This window comes from Vidua chalybeata, chromosome 6, assembly GCF_026979565.1.
Source record: "Vidua chalybeata isolate OUT-0048 chromosome 6, bVidCha1 merged haplotype, whole genome shotgun sequence".
Lineage (NCBI taxonomy): Eukaryota > Metazoa > Chordata > Aves > Passeriformes > Viduidae > Vidua > Vidua chalybeata.
The window spans coordinates 22,495,963-22,515,544 of record NC_071535.1 but is presented as its reverse complement, the minus strand read 5'-3'; the positions used below and the strand labels follow the sequence as shown (position 1 = coordinate 22,515,544).

The window sequence follows — 19,582 nt, the reverse complement described above, 5'->3', positions numbered from 1 at the left end:
GGATACACATCCCCCTCCCTCCTGCATCTCTCTCTTTTTTTAATATGTTTTTTTTTAATTTGTTTTGATGAATGAGTGACAACCCTGACACCCGATTCGCTGAGATTAATAGAAACGACACAATATTTACGTCGCGCCGACGAGCAATTATCCTGCCATCTATCTTTGAGATTATCTTTCTGATTGAAAACTACTCATCCGTGTAATCGGAATTATTTGGAATTAGAAGGGAATTTATGGCCCCTCTCACTCTCCCTCCTATTTGCCTCTGTCTCCATCCTTCTTCCCCCTTCTTTAAGAGGGATCCTTTCTTCCTTCATTCCTTCCATCCTTCCTTCTTTCAGCCTTGTGGATGGACACATATGCTTTGCTGTACAAGGATGGTTGTTTCTGGAGATGGGGGAGACTGGGCCACACTGTGGCCAAGCAGGCACTGGGGACAGTGAGAGTACACTGAGGCTTGGACAGCAGCTGAGGGATGAAAGGCTCTTCAGAAGAAGGCTGGCCTGGGAAGTGGATACATGGAGGATGTGATGCTGTGAAGGCTGAGCAGGAAGCACTGCTGTGACAGAATAACTGGGGGCACCTCACTTATCTTCATTTTCTCTGTTTTACTCTTCCTTCCTTGTTACTCTGTTTTGAAGATGCCTTTCATTGGCCCACTGCTTCATAAATGGGCTCCTTGTACATTTCTTTTATCTAAGTATTTTTCTGGAAGTATTTTTCTAGGTCACTCTGTACAGGAGAAGGACCTGTTCTTGTGGGTATCTACCTGCATAGTGTGAACCTTTCTGTAGCTGCTGCTGGTGTTTCTGCTTCTTCAACAGCCCCTGGAGACAGCCTGTCCTCCAGTGTATGTGATGGAGAATGGCAGTCTTGCTTCAATACTGCGTCCCCTAAAACAAAGCTGACTGTACAGGGCTTCTAGGAAATACTCTTGCTTATTTGTCATAGATTTAAGGAGATGATAGATGGTAAAGGACCTGTATAATTTTTTCTTACTGGGAAGAGCTCTGTCCTTTGCATTTTTTTCAGAAGCACTAGTGTTTCTCACACTTTATTCAATTTTCTTTTCTTTCCTGGCCTGTGATGCAAAAGAAGCAAGTGGTCATGTTGTGTCAGGTCACCTCTAGAGGCAGAAGGCACAACTCTCCCTTGTTGGTGATTCCGAGACAGAACAGCAAGATTCTCATATGCTTCACCTCTTCTCTGGAAGCCCATTTCTGAGCACAGTCCTTAATGAAGCATTTAGTACCTTTCCCCTCTCCTGGGTGAAGACAGGAGTTGGACTATCCTACTACATCTGGAGAAAAAACATCTATGCACTAACTCAGTCAGCACTGAGAACTACTCCTTCTCTGCAGAATACTTCAAAAATAGAGCTTGGTTTTGTGGTGGTTTTTTGTTTGTTTGTTTGTTTGTTTTGGTTTTTGGTGTTTGTTTGTATGTTTGTTTGTTTTGGGTTTTTGGGGGGTTCTTTTTTGTAAGTGGTTGTGGCAGAAACAGGGACAGGGAAGTGCAAGTCGGGGAAGTCAAGCAGCAAAGACATTTTAAATGGATACAGTAGAGTCTGTGTCCTTTGAGAACCACAGCATGCAAAGGTCCTTGGCTCATGTGAATCCTGGTGGAGAAGAGAGAAGGGAAGCACTGTAGGTTTCTGAACAAGAGCCATGTGCTAAATGAGAGGCACAGTCTGAGTGCTGAAGGAATTAGTTCTGAACTCAGTTGAAGAGATACCAGCTAACATAGAAGCCAGGCTGCGAAGATGTTTGATACCAAGAACAGTGTAAACAGTTAATAATACAAGGAATTGGAAAAGGAAATGTGCTCTGAGGTACAGCTGCTCCTTCAGCTCGAGAGATCTAGGCCCAGATGGGAATCCCAGATCCTTCCGCCCAGAACTACCCGATGTTGTTATTAATTAGTATGGAAATATTTTCCTTTCTTGAGAGAGGGCTGTTGAATTGCCAGTGGGATACTGGGGGGATGGGTGTGTGCATGTGTGGGGTAGGCTATCAAGAAACTATTAATTAGGTTACTTCCCACTGCTGTTGACATGCAGGGGAAGGGGGCTGTTTGTGGGCCAAAATAAAACGAGAAACTGAAAGACTAGCACCAAGCATGGAAAGCTTGAAGAAAAAAGGAGATGGGTAGGACAAAGCACACAGGCTGAAAGGGGTGTGTGTAAAAAGACATTCCTAAGATTCCCAAAGCAGATGAGAAAAAATGGAAAACCAGGATATGGTTAGAATCAAAGGGGGAACTCTTTTGAGACCTCAGCAGCATGGGTTGGACATAGCCACAAAAGGACTGACGGATCCTCTCCTGCCTTGTTACTGGTTTTGTTGTTCATGCTTCCACAAACTTGGCACCAAGGTTTCTGCATGTCAGAGCAGTGATACTTTATGCCAACTGTCACTATGAAACAGGAGAGAATTTAGATGAGAAACTTATTTGGTTGTAGATTACCTTCCTTTGCTGACTGGGTCTTTTACCCCCCTTCCTTTGGAATGGGATCTTTATCAGCTTTGATGAATAATCATAAAAATATTCATTGGAAGTTTTCCTTGGCTTTCTATATTATCAACCACTTTCTACTTTTATCAAGGTCATTTTGCAGTCTCTAGCTCTGTACTTCTGGTCATGTACTTCTGGTTCAGCCCTGGGAGAGGGCCGAATGCAAGGAAACCTCAGCAGAAAGCAATAGTGTAGCCCTGTATGTAGGCAGTAGGTGCTGCATTTGCAGTTCTGAGAGAGTGCTAGAAGAGAAAGAGACTAGAATTGTATGTGAGATTATGGGTTAGAATAAGTGAGGGATCTATTCACAGAGGGGAAAGAAAACAGAGCAAGTGGGTTACCTAAAAATATCAGTGCAGGCTCCTGGCTCCCTTGCAGAGGGAAGAAATCAGTGCAGTTGTGATTATTCAGAGAAAGTGTTTTGGGTTTGCAAAGCGGGAGGAATGGAGTGATAAGACAAAGACATAGAATTGATACCTCATATGGGACTAACACAATCCATATCTATTTATCCTGTGATCTGCCTCTAGAGAATGTAGCTGTCTGCTGCATTTTCTTCCAAGAAACCTGTCTACTACTGGAACATGCAGAGGATCTACCTATCCTCCTTGGAGTAACAGAGCACAGAAGGAAAACAGCTATCCAGATTGCAGCCTACCATCACCACTTCAAATCCTCAAGTTCTCAAAGAGATCAAAAACAGGGGTGGTTCAAAACAGAGAAACTGGTAAAAGGAGGCACTGAATCTGGAAGAATAATTTGGCTTTCAATTTCAGATGTTTGTGCACAATAGTGACAATTTATTAGCACGTGAAAGATTGTTAGTTCATGCACATCTCGGGGGCCAAGGAAACTGTTAGCCCTAAATCTGCCACCAATTACAGAATCCAGGAGTGCTCATGAAGCCCTTGCCTACTCTCTTCCTGTGCTTCATGTAAGGCAGATTAGGGTTGAGGTGGGATGATGCTCATCAGCAAGGAGGAATATGGCAGGACAAGAAGAGTGAAACAGGAAGAAGCTGAGCACTGCACATCCAGCTCTTTTTGGTCTTGGTTCCTTGTGGGTGTCACTTGTCTATCTGGTTTTCTTTTGTTTTCAAGAAAATTAAATACAAATAATTGTGTTCCTTAGAAAAATGCCCTGTTAGTTTAGTTTGAATTTATTGTTAAGTCTGCTTTTCTAAGGGAATACTGAGTATGTGATTACACTGGTTAAGTCTGTGTAGCTTTTTAATATGGTATCTAATTTCAAATGCATTTTGCACCCAGTCAGAGTCTGAAAGGTATTAAGTTCAGACAAGTTTCATGAAATAGGTGACAGGTAGAGACCTTATTATTATACCTTAGGGAAGACTGCAGGATGAGCTCATGCTTATTAGAGTCCAGGAAATCCGCATAGGACAGGGACTGTCCAAATGCCCCAATTACAGAAGAGTTCAGTTGAGGCTCACATCTTTCTGTGAGTGCATCAGACGATCCATTTTTTGGTCAGTGTCTTGCAGATTGTCTAGTGAAGAGTAAGGCATGAGCTTCCTTCTTTTTGGGCATTCATAATCCTGCTAATTCATGTGGATTCCCTGGAATTTAGTAAGAGGTGAGTAACAGTGCAGCCTCAGTATAATAGAGTTTAAAAGCCAGTCAAACACAACAGAGAATGCTATTGCAAACAAGGCATCTTTGTTTCAGAGAGAAGATTCTTAAAGAAGTTAAGCTGAAATGCAGATATAAAATTGCTGATGCCTGTACTGACTGTATCCTCTGACCTCAACTTATGTGTGCCCCAGTTTTTGTCAGACTCTTGAGTGCTGGTTTCACTGTGATTTTGGATCCCAGTATAGTCAACCTGGTCCAGTTCTGGCATGAATATTACTTTGGTCCGACATACTTAGTTCAGCACAAGTTCTTTGGAGATGTAAGCTAGACTAACATAAATGTGGTTATAGTTACATAACTTTTTCCAGTGAAATGTTCTTGTAAAATCATTCCTGTGAAGTGGGATAGTTACATTTGCACAAAAATGATGCAGACCAGGCCTCAAATTACAAAGTATTTGCAGTAAAGATCATATTTGCATATTTACATATACGTGGTGCTAAGTGTCATAGGACCACAGGTTCTGAATGCTGCTTATAATAATAACAACAATAATAATACTACAAAAAGCCTGTCTGGGGAGTCACCACAGCATGTCTGTAATTAGTTGAAGTAAAAATTATCATTTATGAGGCATCTGGAAACATTAAGTCTCAGAGATGAACAGTAGCTATGTAGTCATCTCTGTCAGGGCACAACCCTAATGACATTTTTGTCTGTGAACTTCCTTACTTTTGCCTGCTCTGAACACTAAATAAAGGTAATGGCTGAAGAGCTTTTATTTGCAATTTTGCCATTACGTAGACCACTGAGGCTGTCCATGACTCACTTAACAATGTTTGCAAAGGTAACAGGCAACATTTTGCAAACATAATGTAGCAATGCAGATGCAGTTTCTCTGCACAGTCTCACACATTCTGAAGAAGGAGCTGAATAAGAGTTTGCATTTATGGAGAACCTGGCTGAAGAAATCACCTTTGAAGGACAGAATCAAAGAGCAGTTCAGGGCAAGGAAGTGCTTCCTTGTGGCTTTGGGCATCAGGTCTTCTTTGCTCTTTGATTAAGCTTTTCTAGAGTGAGTAACAATTTCTCCAAGTTACTGCCACAACTCAGAACAATAGTAGTTAATACAGAAGACTTGAAAATAATTATTTAAAAATTTGAGTGTTTTGTTAAATTTTGTGAGAGAATTACAGAGATTTAGGAAAATACTTTCTTGAGGAATTTCCTAATACCATCAAGAAATATGAAATGACCCACGATTACAAAGAGCAGTCCACATGCCTCTAGAGTCTCATTTTCTGCCTAATGACCAGGGAGAAAATGAAAAATAAATTAACTTTTTTTTTCCCCCAAATATGAATTGTTTTCTTTGAAAACTTAAGAAGGAGACATGAAAACATTTCCACAGGGTATATGTTTTCTAACATCCCACTTTTACGAATTTAAAAATGTGAATTGTGTCATCTGATAAAGTGGCAAAAAGAAATTTCTTTGGGAGAATGACACATATGTAGCTCAACAGCTTTGGAGAACAGGCTTCCAAAGAGAAGAAGGTAGTCTGTCCTTCAAGTTTCCATGTAGTTTCACCTGGTAAATGAATCCCAGGATCTCACAGCAAGGTACAAAATATATTCAAGAAAGAGAGGTTCTGTTGTCTGTATTACTTAAGGTATATTAACTCAGTGATAACACAGCCTAGATACAATCTCATGGTGCTTTGCATTTGAATTAATATAGCCTAGATCTCATCTGGATATAAAGTCCAAATGAATGACGCTGTCTTTCTGCTGAAATCCAAACCAGCTTGTTAGGAACACACTCAAATAACCCTATATAGCTTTGTTTTGTTAATGTACCTTTATTTGCTGTGTGCCATAAAAACGGGACTTCTCCTGGAGTTTCTGTTACCTGGCTGCAAAGTGACCCTGCTGCCCAGCCTCGAAAGCACACACGGGGTGGAATCCTACACTTCTGGCACAAAGATTATTGCTGCACAGAGGTGATGAAGGATGGTTGTGATTTCATACTGGGTTTTTTTCCCCAAGCTTGTAAGCACAGGACAGTTGTGTGGTACATGATGTGTCAGGGAAGAAGCTACTATGAGTGCTTTAGATCTGCCTCCCTGTGCTCAGTGGGCAGTCCCAGCAAGGCGGTGTATGAGTGTGTGAGCCCATGCCTGTGACACATTCCTGAAGGGAGGCAACAGGAGAGGAGCTGGGCCTCACCTCCCAGCAGCAGCAGGGCCCTAGGCAGAAGCGATGGAAGGGACTGGTTATTCCAGGTGAGGACAGGTCCAGGTGTGGCGAGAGCACAGACTAAAGCAACAGCAAGGGACTGAGCAACCAAATGTCTGCATCTGGAACACGGGCTCCACAGAAACCTTCCTCAAGCAGCTGTTTCCAAGGGGCTTTGGGTAAATCCACTTGAAGTTAAGAATTTGAGAGATGTTTTTCCCCTCCTTCTCACTGTTAAGCCTTGGTGAATGTGACATCTTGTTACAGGGGGTAGGTGGGGATGGGGAGGAGGAGGGGAGTATGGAGGGCAATATAGTTGGCTAAGGACTGTGCTATACCTGATCTCCAGCTCAGGTTCCAGCAGCTTTGAATACCTGTGATGAGCTGCAGAACAGCATTGTGTCCAGAAGTGGCCCATAGCACTTCCAGGAGCACAGAAGGGGAGGAGGAGGGGGAAGAAGGCCACAGAGACATTAGAAGGGGGATGTTCTCTGTGACACATGCCCAGATTTTCTGCAGAGAAATCTGTTGGCATTTTGGTTCTTTCTCAGCCTCGCATTCTGTTGGCTGGCAGCACGTGGCTCTTTTGGGCTGTGGGGACAGCTGTGGTCCACTTGTCTGAGCACCTGGCACCTTATCCTGGTACCCCCTGGCACTGCCTCCTCTCTGCTGGGCCCATGTGTGTGTCCCTCCCTTGACATTCTCTCAGCGCAAAGCATCTTCAGACCAAATCCTAAGTGACTGATTTACAAGCAGTAAAGCTTGTAAAGTGCAGCTGCACCAACTTCCCCTGCAGCTTGTCCCCTCTGTGTGCTGTAGCCTTGCTCCTCCATGTGGGGTGAACTCCATGCTGAGTAGCTGAGTTTCTGGCTGCCTGGAGAGTAGAGGAAAGGAACGTGAAATCCTTTTGTGAAACTCTTCTTTCTGGCACATATGAGTAACTACATTTAAAGAAAAGGCTCTTGCCATTTCCCCCTTCTCTCTCTTTCCACTCTCTTAAAGAGGAAATGTTCTGAGTTTTGAGGTGTTCCAGGCTGCAGAGCAGGAAGGGTCCAGGTTGGAAGAGCTTTCAGAGGTGACTGGCAACACTGAGATGAAAAATGACTTGAGGTGATGGAATGAGGGGGCAAAGGAGACTGCAACAGAATTGCAGTGAAGAGGAAGAAACCACCTCACTTACTGCTAAGAGGAAGCTGAGCCAAAGTTCAGCAGAACTTGCCTAAAGACAGAAAGAGATACAAGGGAGAGAAGGATACTACCTGGGTCTGTACCTGTTCAACATTTTAAAAGGGCTTAGAGCTCTCTGCCAAAGGCCTGGCAGCCATATAGTGGGCTCAGAAGTGGTTTTAGATGGCACAGAGAAGCTGAAAGGCTTTAGTTGGAAATGCAGATTCCTGTTCCCCTAGAGGTGCAAGGGAACTTTGTTGTACCTTTATGTGCTGGGGAGGCTTCTGTGGGGGTAATGCTTAGCCAGACATTTTGTGTTTGATTTACCCACAGTGAGGGAGTGTATTATGGTGGCAGAACTTCACTGCCAGCAAGGGAATTGAGGCAGGCATCTGCATACACTTTGCTGTGTCTGTGGAAGTCATGTGTGCCCTCAAGTGCTTCCCAAACACAATTGTTTCATTTCCTCATCAGTCAGGAATTGTAGGTAGGGGTTTGGTGTGACCTGACAGAATAGGCTCTCCCATAATATCAAGACAGTTTCTAGTTCTGTTCAGGTTTATTTTTGGTTGTCTGTCTTCTCTTACCTGTCCCTGTGGCGTATCCAGCCTGACACAAAAGCCCCAGCAACATCATCCAGAGATCACCTGTCAGGAGCACTTGTTTGACCTGGTCTGGGCTACAGAGGGAGAGCTACTGAAGAAAGCAGATTTTTTTCTATCTATTGTGACACACTGTGGTGGGCTGTCCTTGGCCAGCTGCAAACTGCAGTTCCTTCAGGAAATATCCACCTGCTGCACCATGCCCTCAGCGGAGGCATGGGGGGACTGTCTACTTCAGCACCTTGAGTGCCTCCTCCCCTCCTGCTCTGGCCTGAGTGCCTGTGGGGCTGTCTCTGACTCCTCACTGCCTGTGCAGTGTTTTCTGCCCTTTCTTAAACATGTTTTCCTATGGGCACCACCATTTTGTCCGAGGGGCTCAGCTGTGCCCTGTGCTGGGTGGGTTGGAGCCATTTGGAAGAGCCCATATCAGGAATGGGGTAGCCCTGGCCTCTGCTCACTAAGGCTGCCCTGCAGCCACCCCACAGCCAACACCTGGCACAGACACCTGGTGTGGATATGCTGAGTGACACTTGGCTGATAGTATTTTGACAGGGGTAAGAGGTGCACCTTCTTCTTAGAGAGTCCTACCCCCAGGGCAGAGATAAGGGCTCTTTCTGACACAGTTAATGTGGCTGCGAGGTCAAGCAGGACTGAGATCAATGGTGTTGCTTTGGAGTGGACCCACTGCAGAATGGGTCTTTCCTAGCTTTAGAAGCTGCAGGATTTGCATGGCACCTCACTTTCTTTTGAGAGCTCTGCTGAGTTGTGCCAGCCTGCTGGCATGTCCTCAGGGGGAATGGGGGCAGGTGAAACCCTTCAGCTTGCATGCAGAGGGCTTCTCCTGGAAAACCTTATTCCTCATCTGGGTGTCTGCAAGCAGAATATCCTCTTCCTCTGAGGAACTTCATCAGTTATTTCCCATCATTTTTATTTTTAAAAATTTACCTTTTAATCAAGCAAGACACGCAAAGGGTATGGAGCCTTTCCCTGCAGAGGAGAAGAGAGAGTACTAACAGCCCCCCTGACACACAAATTTGGAGGATGGTGATACTTTTTCAAGGGAGCTGAACTAACAGTTTGGCTGTAAGGAATTTAGATCTGGAGCCAGACATCATGGTTAGGCCTGTCTGTGGTTATAATGTAGTTGTTTGGGTTTTGTAGAAGTTGTCTGATGGCATCTGAACTAAGAACAAAACAAAAACCCAAGGGGAAGCTGTTTCTGGTGATCCTAGTCTCTATTTGATCTGGCACCAGAGCTGGCTTACATGTCACTTTGTTCTCCTTATCCTGATATCAAAATTGGTACCAGCTCTATTATGACAGTTACCATGCTTCCTGTCCCTCCCCGCCACGCCAAGGTCACTGGGAACATGAAACAGTATCTCCTGCCTGAAGCTGACCGTAGTAGGCTGCCGGGCTGCTTTGAGCTTTGTCTGAGTGCACAGCTAATGCCCTGCCAGCACAGGTGTGGACTTGCTGGTGCTAAACAAGGTTCTGAGCAAGTGGTACAACAACGGTGGTGAGTTTCTGCAAGGCATCTGCAGCAAAATAAAAAAGTGCAGAGGGTGCTTGCCCCAAATGATGCAATGGACAGCCCAGCGCTGGAGGAATGCATTGCAGCGTGCTGCTGGAAGAGGATGGTGGTGGTTTCCAGTGAGTGAATATTGTGGTTGCATAATTTAGGCAGGAGTACATCCAAGAATTCTTATTCTGTTTTTCTGGTTTTTTTTTTGTTTGTTTGTTTGGGTTTTTTTAATATTATTTTTTCATGGGTGTGAACACAGAAGCCCATTTGGGCAAAGGCTGTGTTGTAGGAGTGAAAATTTAGAATGGATCTAAGCGAGGTAAAGGTAGAAGAGACTGTATTATCATACTGTGTGTGATACACTGACAAAGGCTGTGTATTTAAATGTAATGCAGCATATGATTGTCCTAGTGCTTGCAGGCTTTAAATCCTTACAGATTTTATTTCTGTGTGTCTGTGTAGAACTGAATGCTTGCTCTGGATAGTTTCTGAACACACTCTGCTATGTGTTTTGTTGCTCAGACAAAGCTGTTTTTCATTAGTGCATTGTTATTACTGCTGGACTCAGAAAAACGAGGGAGAGAAGCATTCTTCTATGCTTGCACTTGTTCTTCTTCAAGCCAATAGCATAACCTCTGCTTGAGCAGCCACAGATGGTGCCTCTCCATAGTCTAATGCTACAAATAGCTGTGCCAGGTGACTTTCTACCCACAGGTCTGAAAATGAAAGAATAGATTTGGGTGTTGCCTAATCCAGGAAAGTTCCCTAGTCCTAGCCTGAGTGCTTTACTTGTATCTATTCAGAAAGTTTGCATATTCCTTTCTGCCAAAGAACTGCTGGAGTCCTAATCTCCAGCTGGCCAGCAGCTGGACAGTGCTAACATCTTTAGCTGGAATGGTTAAACCTGGTAGGAAGCCTGCCTTAAAATCTTAGTCATTTTTACATTCCTGAAAAAATAAAAATATATCAGAACTAAAGAAGGAGCAAAGTTTACAAGAGTATTAGAACAGTGTGACTTTCCCTGCTGATGACAGAGACTTGACATGGCAACATGGCATGAACCATCCTGGAGGGTACATGAAAAACCTGGATGCAAAAATATGAATTTTGTGTTCAATGTGTGCAAGAAAAAGGCCTGCTATGGCAGTTGGTTGCACAGAAAAAGAATATTGAAGCAATATGAAGTTTATGGCATTGCAATTAAATAAGGAATTAAAAAACCACTAATCTATCAGCATTTCCCTCTTGAGCAATTGCTGTTTTTCAGGCTATTTTGTTTCAAAATACACAGTATATTTAACTTCCTATTAGATCTAAGAGTCATACTGTATGTGCCAAGCATACAGAAGATGGTTGCTATAGTTGCTATTCAAACTTTTTCATTCTTTTATCTTCAACTTCTTGTCTTGTAATTTTCAGTCTTGGAACATTTGTTAGTTTGGGGTTTTTTACATTAACTTCCTTTATGTAAAAAAAAAAAAAAAAAAAAAACAAACAAAAAAACCAAAAAAAAACCCCCAAAAAAACCAAAACAAAAAAAAAAAACCCAAAACAAAACCAAAACAAAAAACCCCATCATTTTTAGAACATTTTTTGGTGTGTAAGTAGTCCTTGTTTGAAATCTGTGCAGTTCACACCTCACTAAATCCAGCAGGGCACTAATGCAGCTGTTTAGAAATTTTGGGTTTGTGAGGCTCTTTCAAAGTAATGTGACTCTGATGAAGAAACTTTTTATTATGTGTTATATTATTCTTCATAGTTTGTGGCTAGCCTTGGAAATGGCAAAGCTGACTTTCAGTTTACCTTTTAATACTTGTATTCATACCTGCATTTCCTGTTATAAAAGCAGCAGTGACTCTGAGCTTTAAACTTACAACACATAAGTCAGATTTGCACCAAAGCATCTGGAGGCACACAGAAGAAGGGACAAAGAGTATCTGTATAGTTGAATGTACGGGTAGAAGCAATTGGAAGATTTCACTGATTGGACCAGTATTTTCAAGCTTCAACTGTTTTTGCTTTGGCCCTATCTAAAAAAAAGTATCTATGAATTTTTGTTTGTTTTTGCTTTAAAAGGAAAGTATATTTTGCATTCCTCTATAATAACTTGCATGCAGCTGAGCAAATTCTGCCCAGATTTATATGTGCAAGACTCAAACTCTGTGTCTGAAGGAAAATAAGCACTGAAATTTTACCTCCACTGTAGAATTGAGGATCTGAGATGGAAATACAGGTGCATGATCAAAGGGGCCCCCCTAGGAAGAAGCATTTTTAAAAAATACTTTCCCAAGCAACAAGTAGAAAATACTGCACTTGCACTTTACAATGGGTAAAGAGTATCTCAAGGATACCTCAAGAATACCTTGTACTTGGGTACCTCAAGGAAAGGGTGAGCTTTTCTAGAGTCTATAAGTCACTAATGTTTATCTTTGTAATTTTTTGTTTGTTTTTAATGTTTCTGCTTTTGAAATCTTCTGGCTTTATTTGTGCAGTGTTTTGAGTGGGCATTCAGTCTCATGGCCTCCACTCTTGGATTCTTTCCCTGCCTTGCCCTGAGTCTGGAATTAAGTGGTGTTTATGCACAAGGGTGCTGGCAGTGGGAGTGTGGAAGTTGTGTTTGAAGTTTTATCTGAAGCAGATCTTCTCTGGATTGGTGGGTATCCCACTGGGGTGCAATTAAAGTCATACATCCTTCTGTCTAAAGGCGGAGAGGAAGGATGGAGGAATTCTGACTCCATTCAAAGTTCATTCATGCTAGTTAACTGTAGCTTCTGTCAAGACTTCCTCCCTTCAGCCTTCAAGCAGAAAGTGAAAGAATGGGGTACTAGTGTATGCCCAGGACTTCTTCTGCTATGTAGGTATGGGATGCCAGTGATAACACTGGACCTGGACCTAAGAACTGAATGGAAATTCCTAGCTACCTGCTTGAGATGTTCCCAAAAAGTTCTTGTGATTTAGACTACATCATGGGTATTTCCACCAGAGCATCAGTTTAGCCCATGACAATGTAAAGGGGTAGGGATGATGCTTTTCCATTCAACACAAAGCTTGACAGAGTAGTATTTGAAGAACTTTAGATGTCAGCAATATTTAACAGCAAAGAACAGTCTGACAGTTATAACTGAGTTTTTTAAAAGTGACTTTTGGATTTAGGTTTTGGGACCTTTGTCTGCTATGCCTCAGCCTGATTATTCTGTGTACAGAGTGTCTAAAATTCCTTCTGATGGCAATGGGTAGTGTAAAAGGTTTTACAGCTCTCGCTATTAAAGCCCAAAATATCTTGTACTACCCAGCCCAAATGAGAGGGCAAAAATAAAATTTTTCATTGTTTATCAGGTAATTTTTGATCTGAGATCTGATTCAACTAGGTGAAGGACCAGAATCCAGCAGGCAATTGAGGGTGTGTTTCCATGCTGGAGCTCAGCCTGTCAGATACTTTTTTTCCCCTCTTCATTTGTAGGTCTTCATCTGTAGATATCAAAGTGCTTTAAAGCACAGTGTTAAATATTGTTATCTCTGTTTTTCCAAAGCTGAGGGATATGCAGCTGTGGTAAAGTGACAAGCCAGACTTCACACAGGACAGTAGCTCAACTGAGGAAAATGGCTAATCATCATGGGTCTTTGCCTAGTGCTTCATCAGACCCCTCTCCAGTGAACACAGTGTTTTTTTGTAAAACTTCTTGACTAAATTCTACCAGCTTAGACACAAAGGACACTGACACAAGGTGAATTAAGCATGAACTAGGATTTTGCCAGAATAGAGGAAAGTACTGTGTCTTCCTATATAATCAATAGCTGAAATTGAATGAGACCTTGGCTCTGATGTGGTGAGTCCTTGCCTTGATTTGGGATAGCTGCTCTTGTTGAACTAACTTTCTTTACTCCAGTAACAGCAGCAGCTGCAGTGCGGTGTAGACATGCCCAAACTAGCTTAAATAGCTCAGGTACTGCTAGCCACTGAGCCAAAGAACCACGGAGTTCAGCATGGGCTTGGTGCCTGAGGATTTTATCCTGCTCTTTGAGTTTAGCATTTCTTTACCATCTCAGCTCAAGCAAGCCTTGCAATACGTTGAAAAGAAGGCTGGTGGGTCTGGTACCCTGTCTGCACTAGTACTTTTTCTGGCAGGAGTGTGTGTGGTGCTAGGGTTGATTGTAGGAGATGTTGCCAAAGACAGCAGTGTCATGAAAGCTGTTTTGCCTCTACTATTCTCCCTCTTCTTCACCACTCTTCCACTGGTCTTCATCATTAGCTGCCTTGCCATTGATTCCATTTGCTATGGCGCTCCCTTAGTCACTAAGGCTGTACTGGAAATCATGAATATCTAGGAGCTGGTGAAGGCTTGGAGAAACAGCTGCCTGCTGGAAAGGTTACCAGCCACTGTGGCTTTAACAGGAGAATCTGTAGGGACTAAATATGGGAAAATCCAGGACCATTCCCCCTGTAGCAGGTGATAAGGACCAGACCAGAAGCATCTGTGATGTGTTCTCTCAAGTCACTCTCCAGATGGTGGGCTCCCAGCTCAGCCTCTGTAAAAGAGCTTTGCTGCTATCTGTAACTCGTCACTTTCTCCTGGCAGCCAAGGACTTAAGCAGAAAAGAGGGTTCAGGTCCTTGAGTGCTAAGTAACTTCTGCTGAGTCAATAGGGAGGTACCATCAGTGCCCTCAGTTTTGTTTGCAGGAACAGCCTCATCAAATAGTGTTTGTGGGCAGAGACCCTAAGTAGACTGCCGAGCTGTTAAATTGCCAACCTTCCCACTGGTTTATTCTGCAGCAGAAATACAAGCATGCCTGGACCAAACCCCAGACCTCAGCTCTGAACTCCTCTCTCGTTCTGTCAGAATTCCCAGCTTGTTTTGAAAATGGCATTTATTTTTGTTAAATTGCAAAAGAGTTGGATGCAGTCTGCTAGTTGTGTTTTGCCTCTCCTTCTTTGTGCAGTGAATTTTGTTCGTTCACTTTACATGCCTCAAGTTGCTGTAATGCTGCTGGGAAAGTAATTGCCTTGCACTTTCTCTTTCTGATGCCCACGGGTGACTGTGGGGGACTCCTCCCTGGGCACAGTGCAGAGTTAAAAGCCCAGCTTTTGCTGCCTTGCTTAAGACCTGGTTATTTCTTTCTTCTTTTTTTTTTTTTTTTTTTTTTTTTTTTTTTTTTTTTTTTTTTTTGTCAGCTGCCTGTTATATCAATCACAGAGCTGGGATCTATTTATAGGTTGGGACTCGGAGTACTGTGTCCTAGTCACAAAGAGAGGCAGAGACGCAGAGGGGACTGTCGGCTGGTGCAGGCAGAACCAAAAGATATTTAATCAGCAATTAGAAACACCTGAGGGCAAGGGAAATTCTACTCCAGCCTCGAGCCTCATCTCTCAGCCTGCAGCATGTAAGTAGCGAACTTCTATCTTTTATTGCATTTATGGGCTTGTGTTTTGTTTCTTTTTTTTTTTTTTTATCCAAGCATTGCTCTGCACAAATCCTTTTATCTGGTCTAAAAATTATGGCAGCACCTTGATACAGTTAAAGGTAATAATTTTTTCAATTCTCACTCTGTCAAAGGAAGGTCAGTGCGACCCACAAGGAGAGGAGTTGGTTCAGAACTTTGTAGAAATCAGGCGGTTTCTCTATTTGAGCGTGGTTTTTTCCTCTGGAAATAAGTAAATGAAAGTTTGAGTGGAACAGTTTTGTTTTGGGAATAGAAACAGTCAGGTTTGCTGGCATTCCAAAAAGGTCAATGTATAACGTAACTCTGCTTAAGGGCTTACCAAGGACAGGTGCTATTTATCCCATGCTGGTAAAGGCAAACCTGGGAACTTTAGCAGTCTTGTCTTAAAAGAACCAAGTGACAACCTTCCCTCTATTAAAAAAACCCAAAACCCAATACCCCCCCAGCTGCATATCAAATATTTTCTTATCAGACACATGCAATGAAATTTTGCTTTTACTGAAGGGATTTAGCATTAAGCAGTTGGTGTTTCTTTAATTTTAGAAGTCCCAAAGCAACTGAAGAATCTTCAATGACAAAAGAGGGGTGCAAGTCTTTGCAAAGTTGGCACGGTGATAATCAAAGAAGGAACTTACTCTCTCATCACTGAGATGTTTTCTTTAAAGCAGCCAAGATGTAAAATGTTTGAACAATAATATATTTTAGGAGTATTTTTATTAACAGAAATGTGAAGATAGGGAGAACAATAATTAGTCAGAAATTGTTTTTTATTAATAGCTTTTAGTAGAAATATTAAGATGGAGAAAAAGAATGACTGTGAATATTTTTGTTAATAGCTTTTAGTATAATATTTTTTGTCAAAATATAAGAGGTTTTTCTTGTTTCATATTCTTGCTTCAGAGGTTTGTGTTACATCTTTTTACAAAATTTAGGGTTAATATTTATTCTAAGCATAGGAAAATAACCTTGCTATGTCTATCCCCCAAAACCTTAATATTACAATTTTTATTTTGGTATGTCAAGTTTTAGCATAAATTTCTCACTAAAAATATGTTATAGAAAACTTTTTACCCCCCCCCAAATGTACCACTTTTGAAGGCACAACAAATAAAATGAAGCTAAGCTTAAAATAATTTGGAGGAAAAAGTGTCTAATAGAAACAGAATAATAAAACCAGAGCTGCCTCACAGTTAAAACATCAGGTACTGAGGAATACTTGATAGATTAATTTCTTGGATTGACTGTAGAAGGGTGAAAAATAGGCTTCTTCTTTAGCTCTTTATTTTGCTTTCCTTCGATGTACATTTTGTAATACTTAGAACATTTAGCTTAAGTGGTAGGAATAAAAAACTACTGACTACATATTAATGCTTTCTAAGTTTTTAACCATCTATATGAATACTCCATCATTCAGCTAGAATTCTGATATAAGGAAGGCTTTTAGGAGAATATGGATAAACCAGGTGAATTAATATGCCCAAATAATGCCCCCAAAGATCATTACAACACGTTGCTTGCTATGAACCTTTTTTCTCACAAATAAAACCGTGATCGCTGTCATCATATGAAGCTTTATTTTGATTATTAAAGCTTTTTGCTTTACTTACAAATGAACATATTTAGATTATTTAAGTCCTTTTCTGTTTGTTTTGCCATGATATTACATTTATTGCTTCTCTGTAATAATGCAATGTTATTTTGTAATAAAAGGAGCAGATTTTTCTGAAAAGCATTAAAGGACTAAAATTGCTGAATCTGTAACTAACAAAGAATCTATCATATAGCTGTTCTGAGGTCCCACTAAGAATTAAAAACCAAGAGACATTGCTGGAAAAAAAATTGAATTATTTTCTTCCCTACACAAAAACAATATTAGCATGACTATGCTTGGAAATTACTGTAAACCTGCCCCCTGCCCCCCATTTACCATACATTTTCGCAGAAATCTGAGAAATCAAAGAAGTTTTGCAAGTATAAAGCTATAAAAGATTCAGTCTTAAGAATTTGTTTGGACTATTCTATAGTTGTGTCCATGTAATTGCTGCACTTAATCCTTCTCTTTCAACCACATGTGAATATTTTGCTCTGTTACCTGCCATATCTTGTTATTACTGCTTTGGAAAAAAAAAACCAAAAAAACAACAAAACAAGTGCCTACTGTCCTGTGGGATGATGATCAATGCTTTATAGGACTGCTTTTATTTGGAGGGAAGGGGTTACCCGTGGTTAAAGGAAAGACCAATGCATTATGTAGCAGAAAGTGTTTGTTATTTAGTTTCTGCATCACTAGTGATTCACATTTTGTGCACTAAGCACCTATCAATCTCTGAACTGCCTTTCTGTACATATGCTATTGCATGATTTTTTTTTTTCATTCCTTAAAAATCCCAACAAACATCTTTTGTTTTATCCCAGTCTATTTGTTTCTTTGACTGCAAAGTAATGATTGACATGCAGATTCTCTTTTCCACGCCTCTCGTTTCATTGCTGAGTATGACATCTCTTGGGAATTAGAAATAAAACCTGTGCCAAATCTGCTGCACAGGTGTCTGGAGTACAGCATGCTCAGGTGCCTCACTGTAAATCCCTGAGAATATGAAGTAAACACAAGCAGAATAAAAATACTCTTCCTGAAACAATTCTGTGTTTTGAGGGGCCTTCTGCATAAACCCCCCAAAGCCAGCAGCCAGTTATTAAAGACTGTGTAGCTTTCTCTCTCTCTTACCTTTTTTATCGCTTTACCTGTACATCTGTCCATCTATTTCTCATCTATTTTTACATTTCATTATGCTGTGCTTGCTCTCCAGCTCTCTTCTTTTCCTTTCCTGAAGACACATTTCTATCTGGCACAGAAAATAAACTCAGATTGCGGGTAGTTATGTTAATCTAATTCAATCCTCTGTGGGCTAGGAGTGAAATTCTAATAGTGGAGCTGTTGAGGGCTTTTTTGTTAATGGCTTGGGGATTACATTGAGTTAAAGGCTCATTTCCTAATCAAACAGAGAGGGAGAGAGTGACTCCGAATATTTATGAGTCTCCCAGCGAGAGTTAAACATTGAACTCCAAAAGCAGGATTTCACTGCTGCAAGAAAGAGTTAAAACCCCTCAGGGCTGCTGTGGAGAGGGAAAAAAAAAAAGGAAACCAGTTAAGCCATCAGCATTTTCAACTGCTGTATAACTTCAGTTTGAGAGAAAATAATCATCTCACGAGCTAAAATGGAAACTGTAGCAAGATATTTAAAACAAAGTCAAGTGATGCTTCAAAAAGGCTCTTCTTCTGTGAAGCAGGATGCATGCAGTGCATGCAGCCGCCTAACAGAAACTCCAAATAAATACTCCTCTAAATGAGAAGGATTGCAGGGTGGGTCGCCTTTTCATTATTAATGCCTGGAAGACACAATTTAATTTTCTAATGCTTTTTATTTTTGTTTCTACTTAACTCTTGGGTCACCTTTTCTTTAAGAAGAAAAAAAAAATAAAAAGGAAGTATGGATGAGTTAATATCTAAATTGTCCTACTTCTGTTCTATAGACTTGTACCTTTTGAGGCATTTTTTCTGTCCTTCAGTTTAGCTGGAGTCTTGCATCAAATAGTCTAGTTGAAGAACTGTATTTGCTGTGACAGGAATGATTGACCAAATTAATGCCTGATTGCTTTTGTGATGAGTTCATCATACATGCATGGGCAGCTTGAGTAGACCTTTCTGTTGCTGAAAAAAAGCAGGCCTGCCTGCCTACAGCAAGCCCAGCACCTCTGTTTTGCTAAGGGCTGGTGTGTTGTGAGCTAGCCAGCAGTAAGCTTTTTTGCTCCGAGCTGGGACTTAGAAAATGTGTCTGCAGCAGGTGAACTGCACAAAATCAAGACTGTGCCATGATCCTGCCTCTCTTCTGAAAAGAGGTCCTGGAAAGGAACGGGGATAGAAACCTGTTGTTTTCTGACACATGGCCAAGTCATATCTCTGTGTTCCTCAGTTTCCCTGTTTGTAAAATGATATGTGACTGCCATCAAAATAACTCCAAGATCTACAAAGAACAATCTTCTATAAATCCCAAGTGGCTGATTTGCCCATGGGAAAAACTGTGAAGCACTGACATAGGTGCATAGTTTAAAACAGGAGGGTTTGTGGGAACAAGAGTTGCCCCTCTTCACTTTATTTGTTGCTGTTGTTTGGTAGGGGTTTTGGTTTGTTTGGTTGTAGTTTTTTTTCATACATTTTGTACTAGCCACCAAAAAGGTTTTCTGATTTTGGCATAACGAGCAAATAGAGGGCTAACTTACTTCTCGTGTAGCATTCAGTGGTGTTGTCCTACACACTAGGTCTGAGTTTAGTCTTAGTGACCCTTGCTGAGATGAAGCTCCAGGTTTATTACTCAAAAATGGTAAACTCTGGCTAAAAAAGAAAGTCACTGTTTCATCTGGAGCCATGTGTATCAATGGTCATCCTGTATGCTCCAAACTTGGCATTTTTGCTGACATGTCTCTCTGGATGTAGCACCTTGAGG

General features: G+C 41.5%; 1 protein-coding gene across 5 annotated transcripts in view; it reads left to right on the top strand.

Annotated features, from left to right (window-relative positions):
* The window catches only part of ESRRB (estrogen related receptor beta), a 159,491-nt gene that overhangs the window by 17,299 nt on the left and 122,610 nt on the right, over positions 1–19,582 (top strand). For all 5 annotated transcript variants that reach the window (XM_053944533.1, XM_053944534.1, XM_053944532.1 and 2 more), the window contains exon 4: positions 14,853–15,020. In XM_053944533.1, coding sequence (XP_053800508.1) covers positions 15,019–15,020 — 2 coding nt within the window. In that variant the 5' untranslated portion in view covers positions 14,853–15,018. The remainder of the gene's footprint in view (positions 1–14,852; positions 15,021–19,582) is intronic.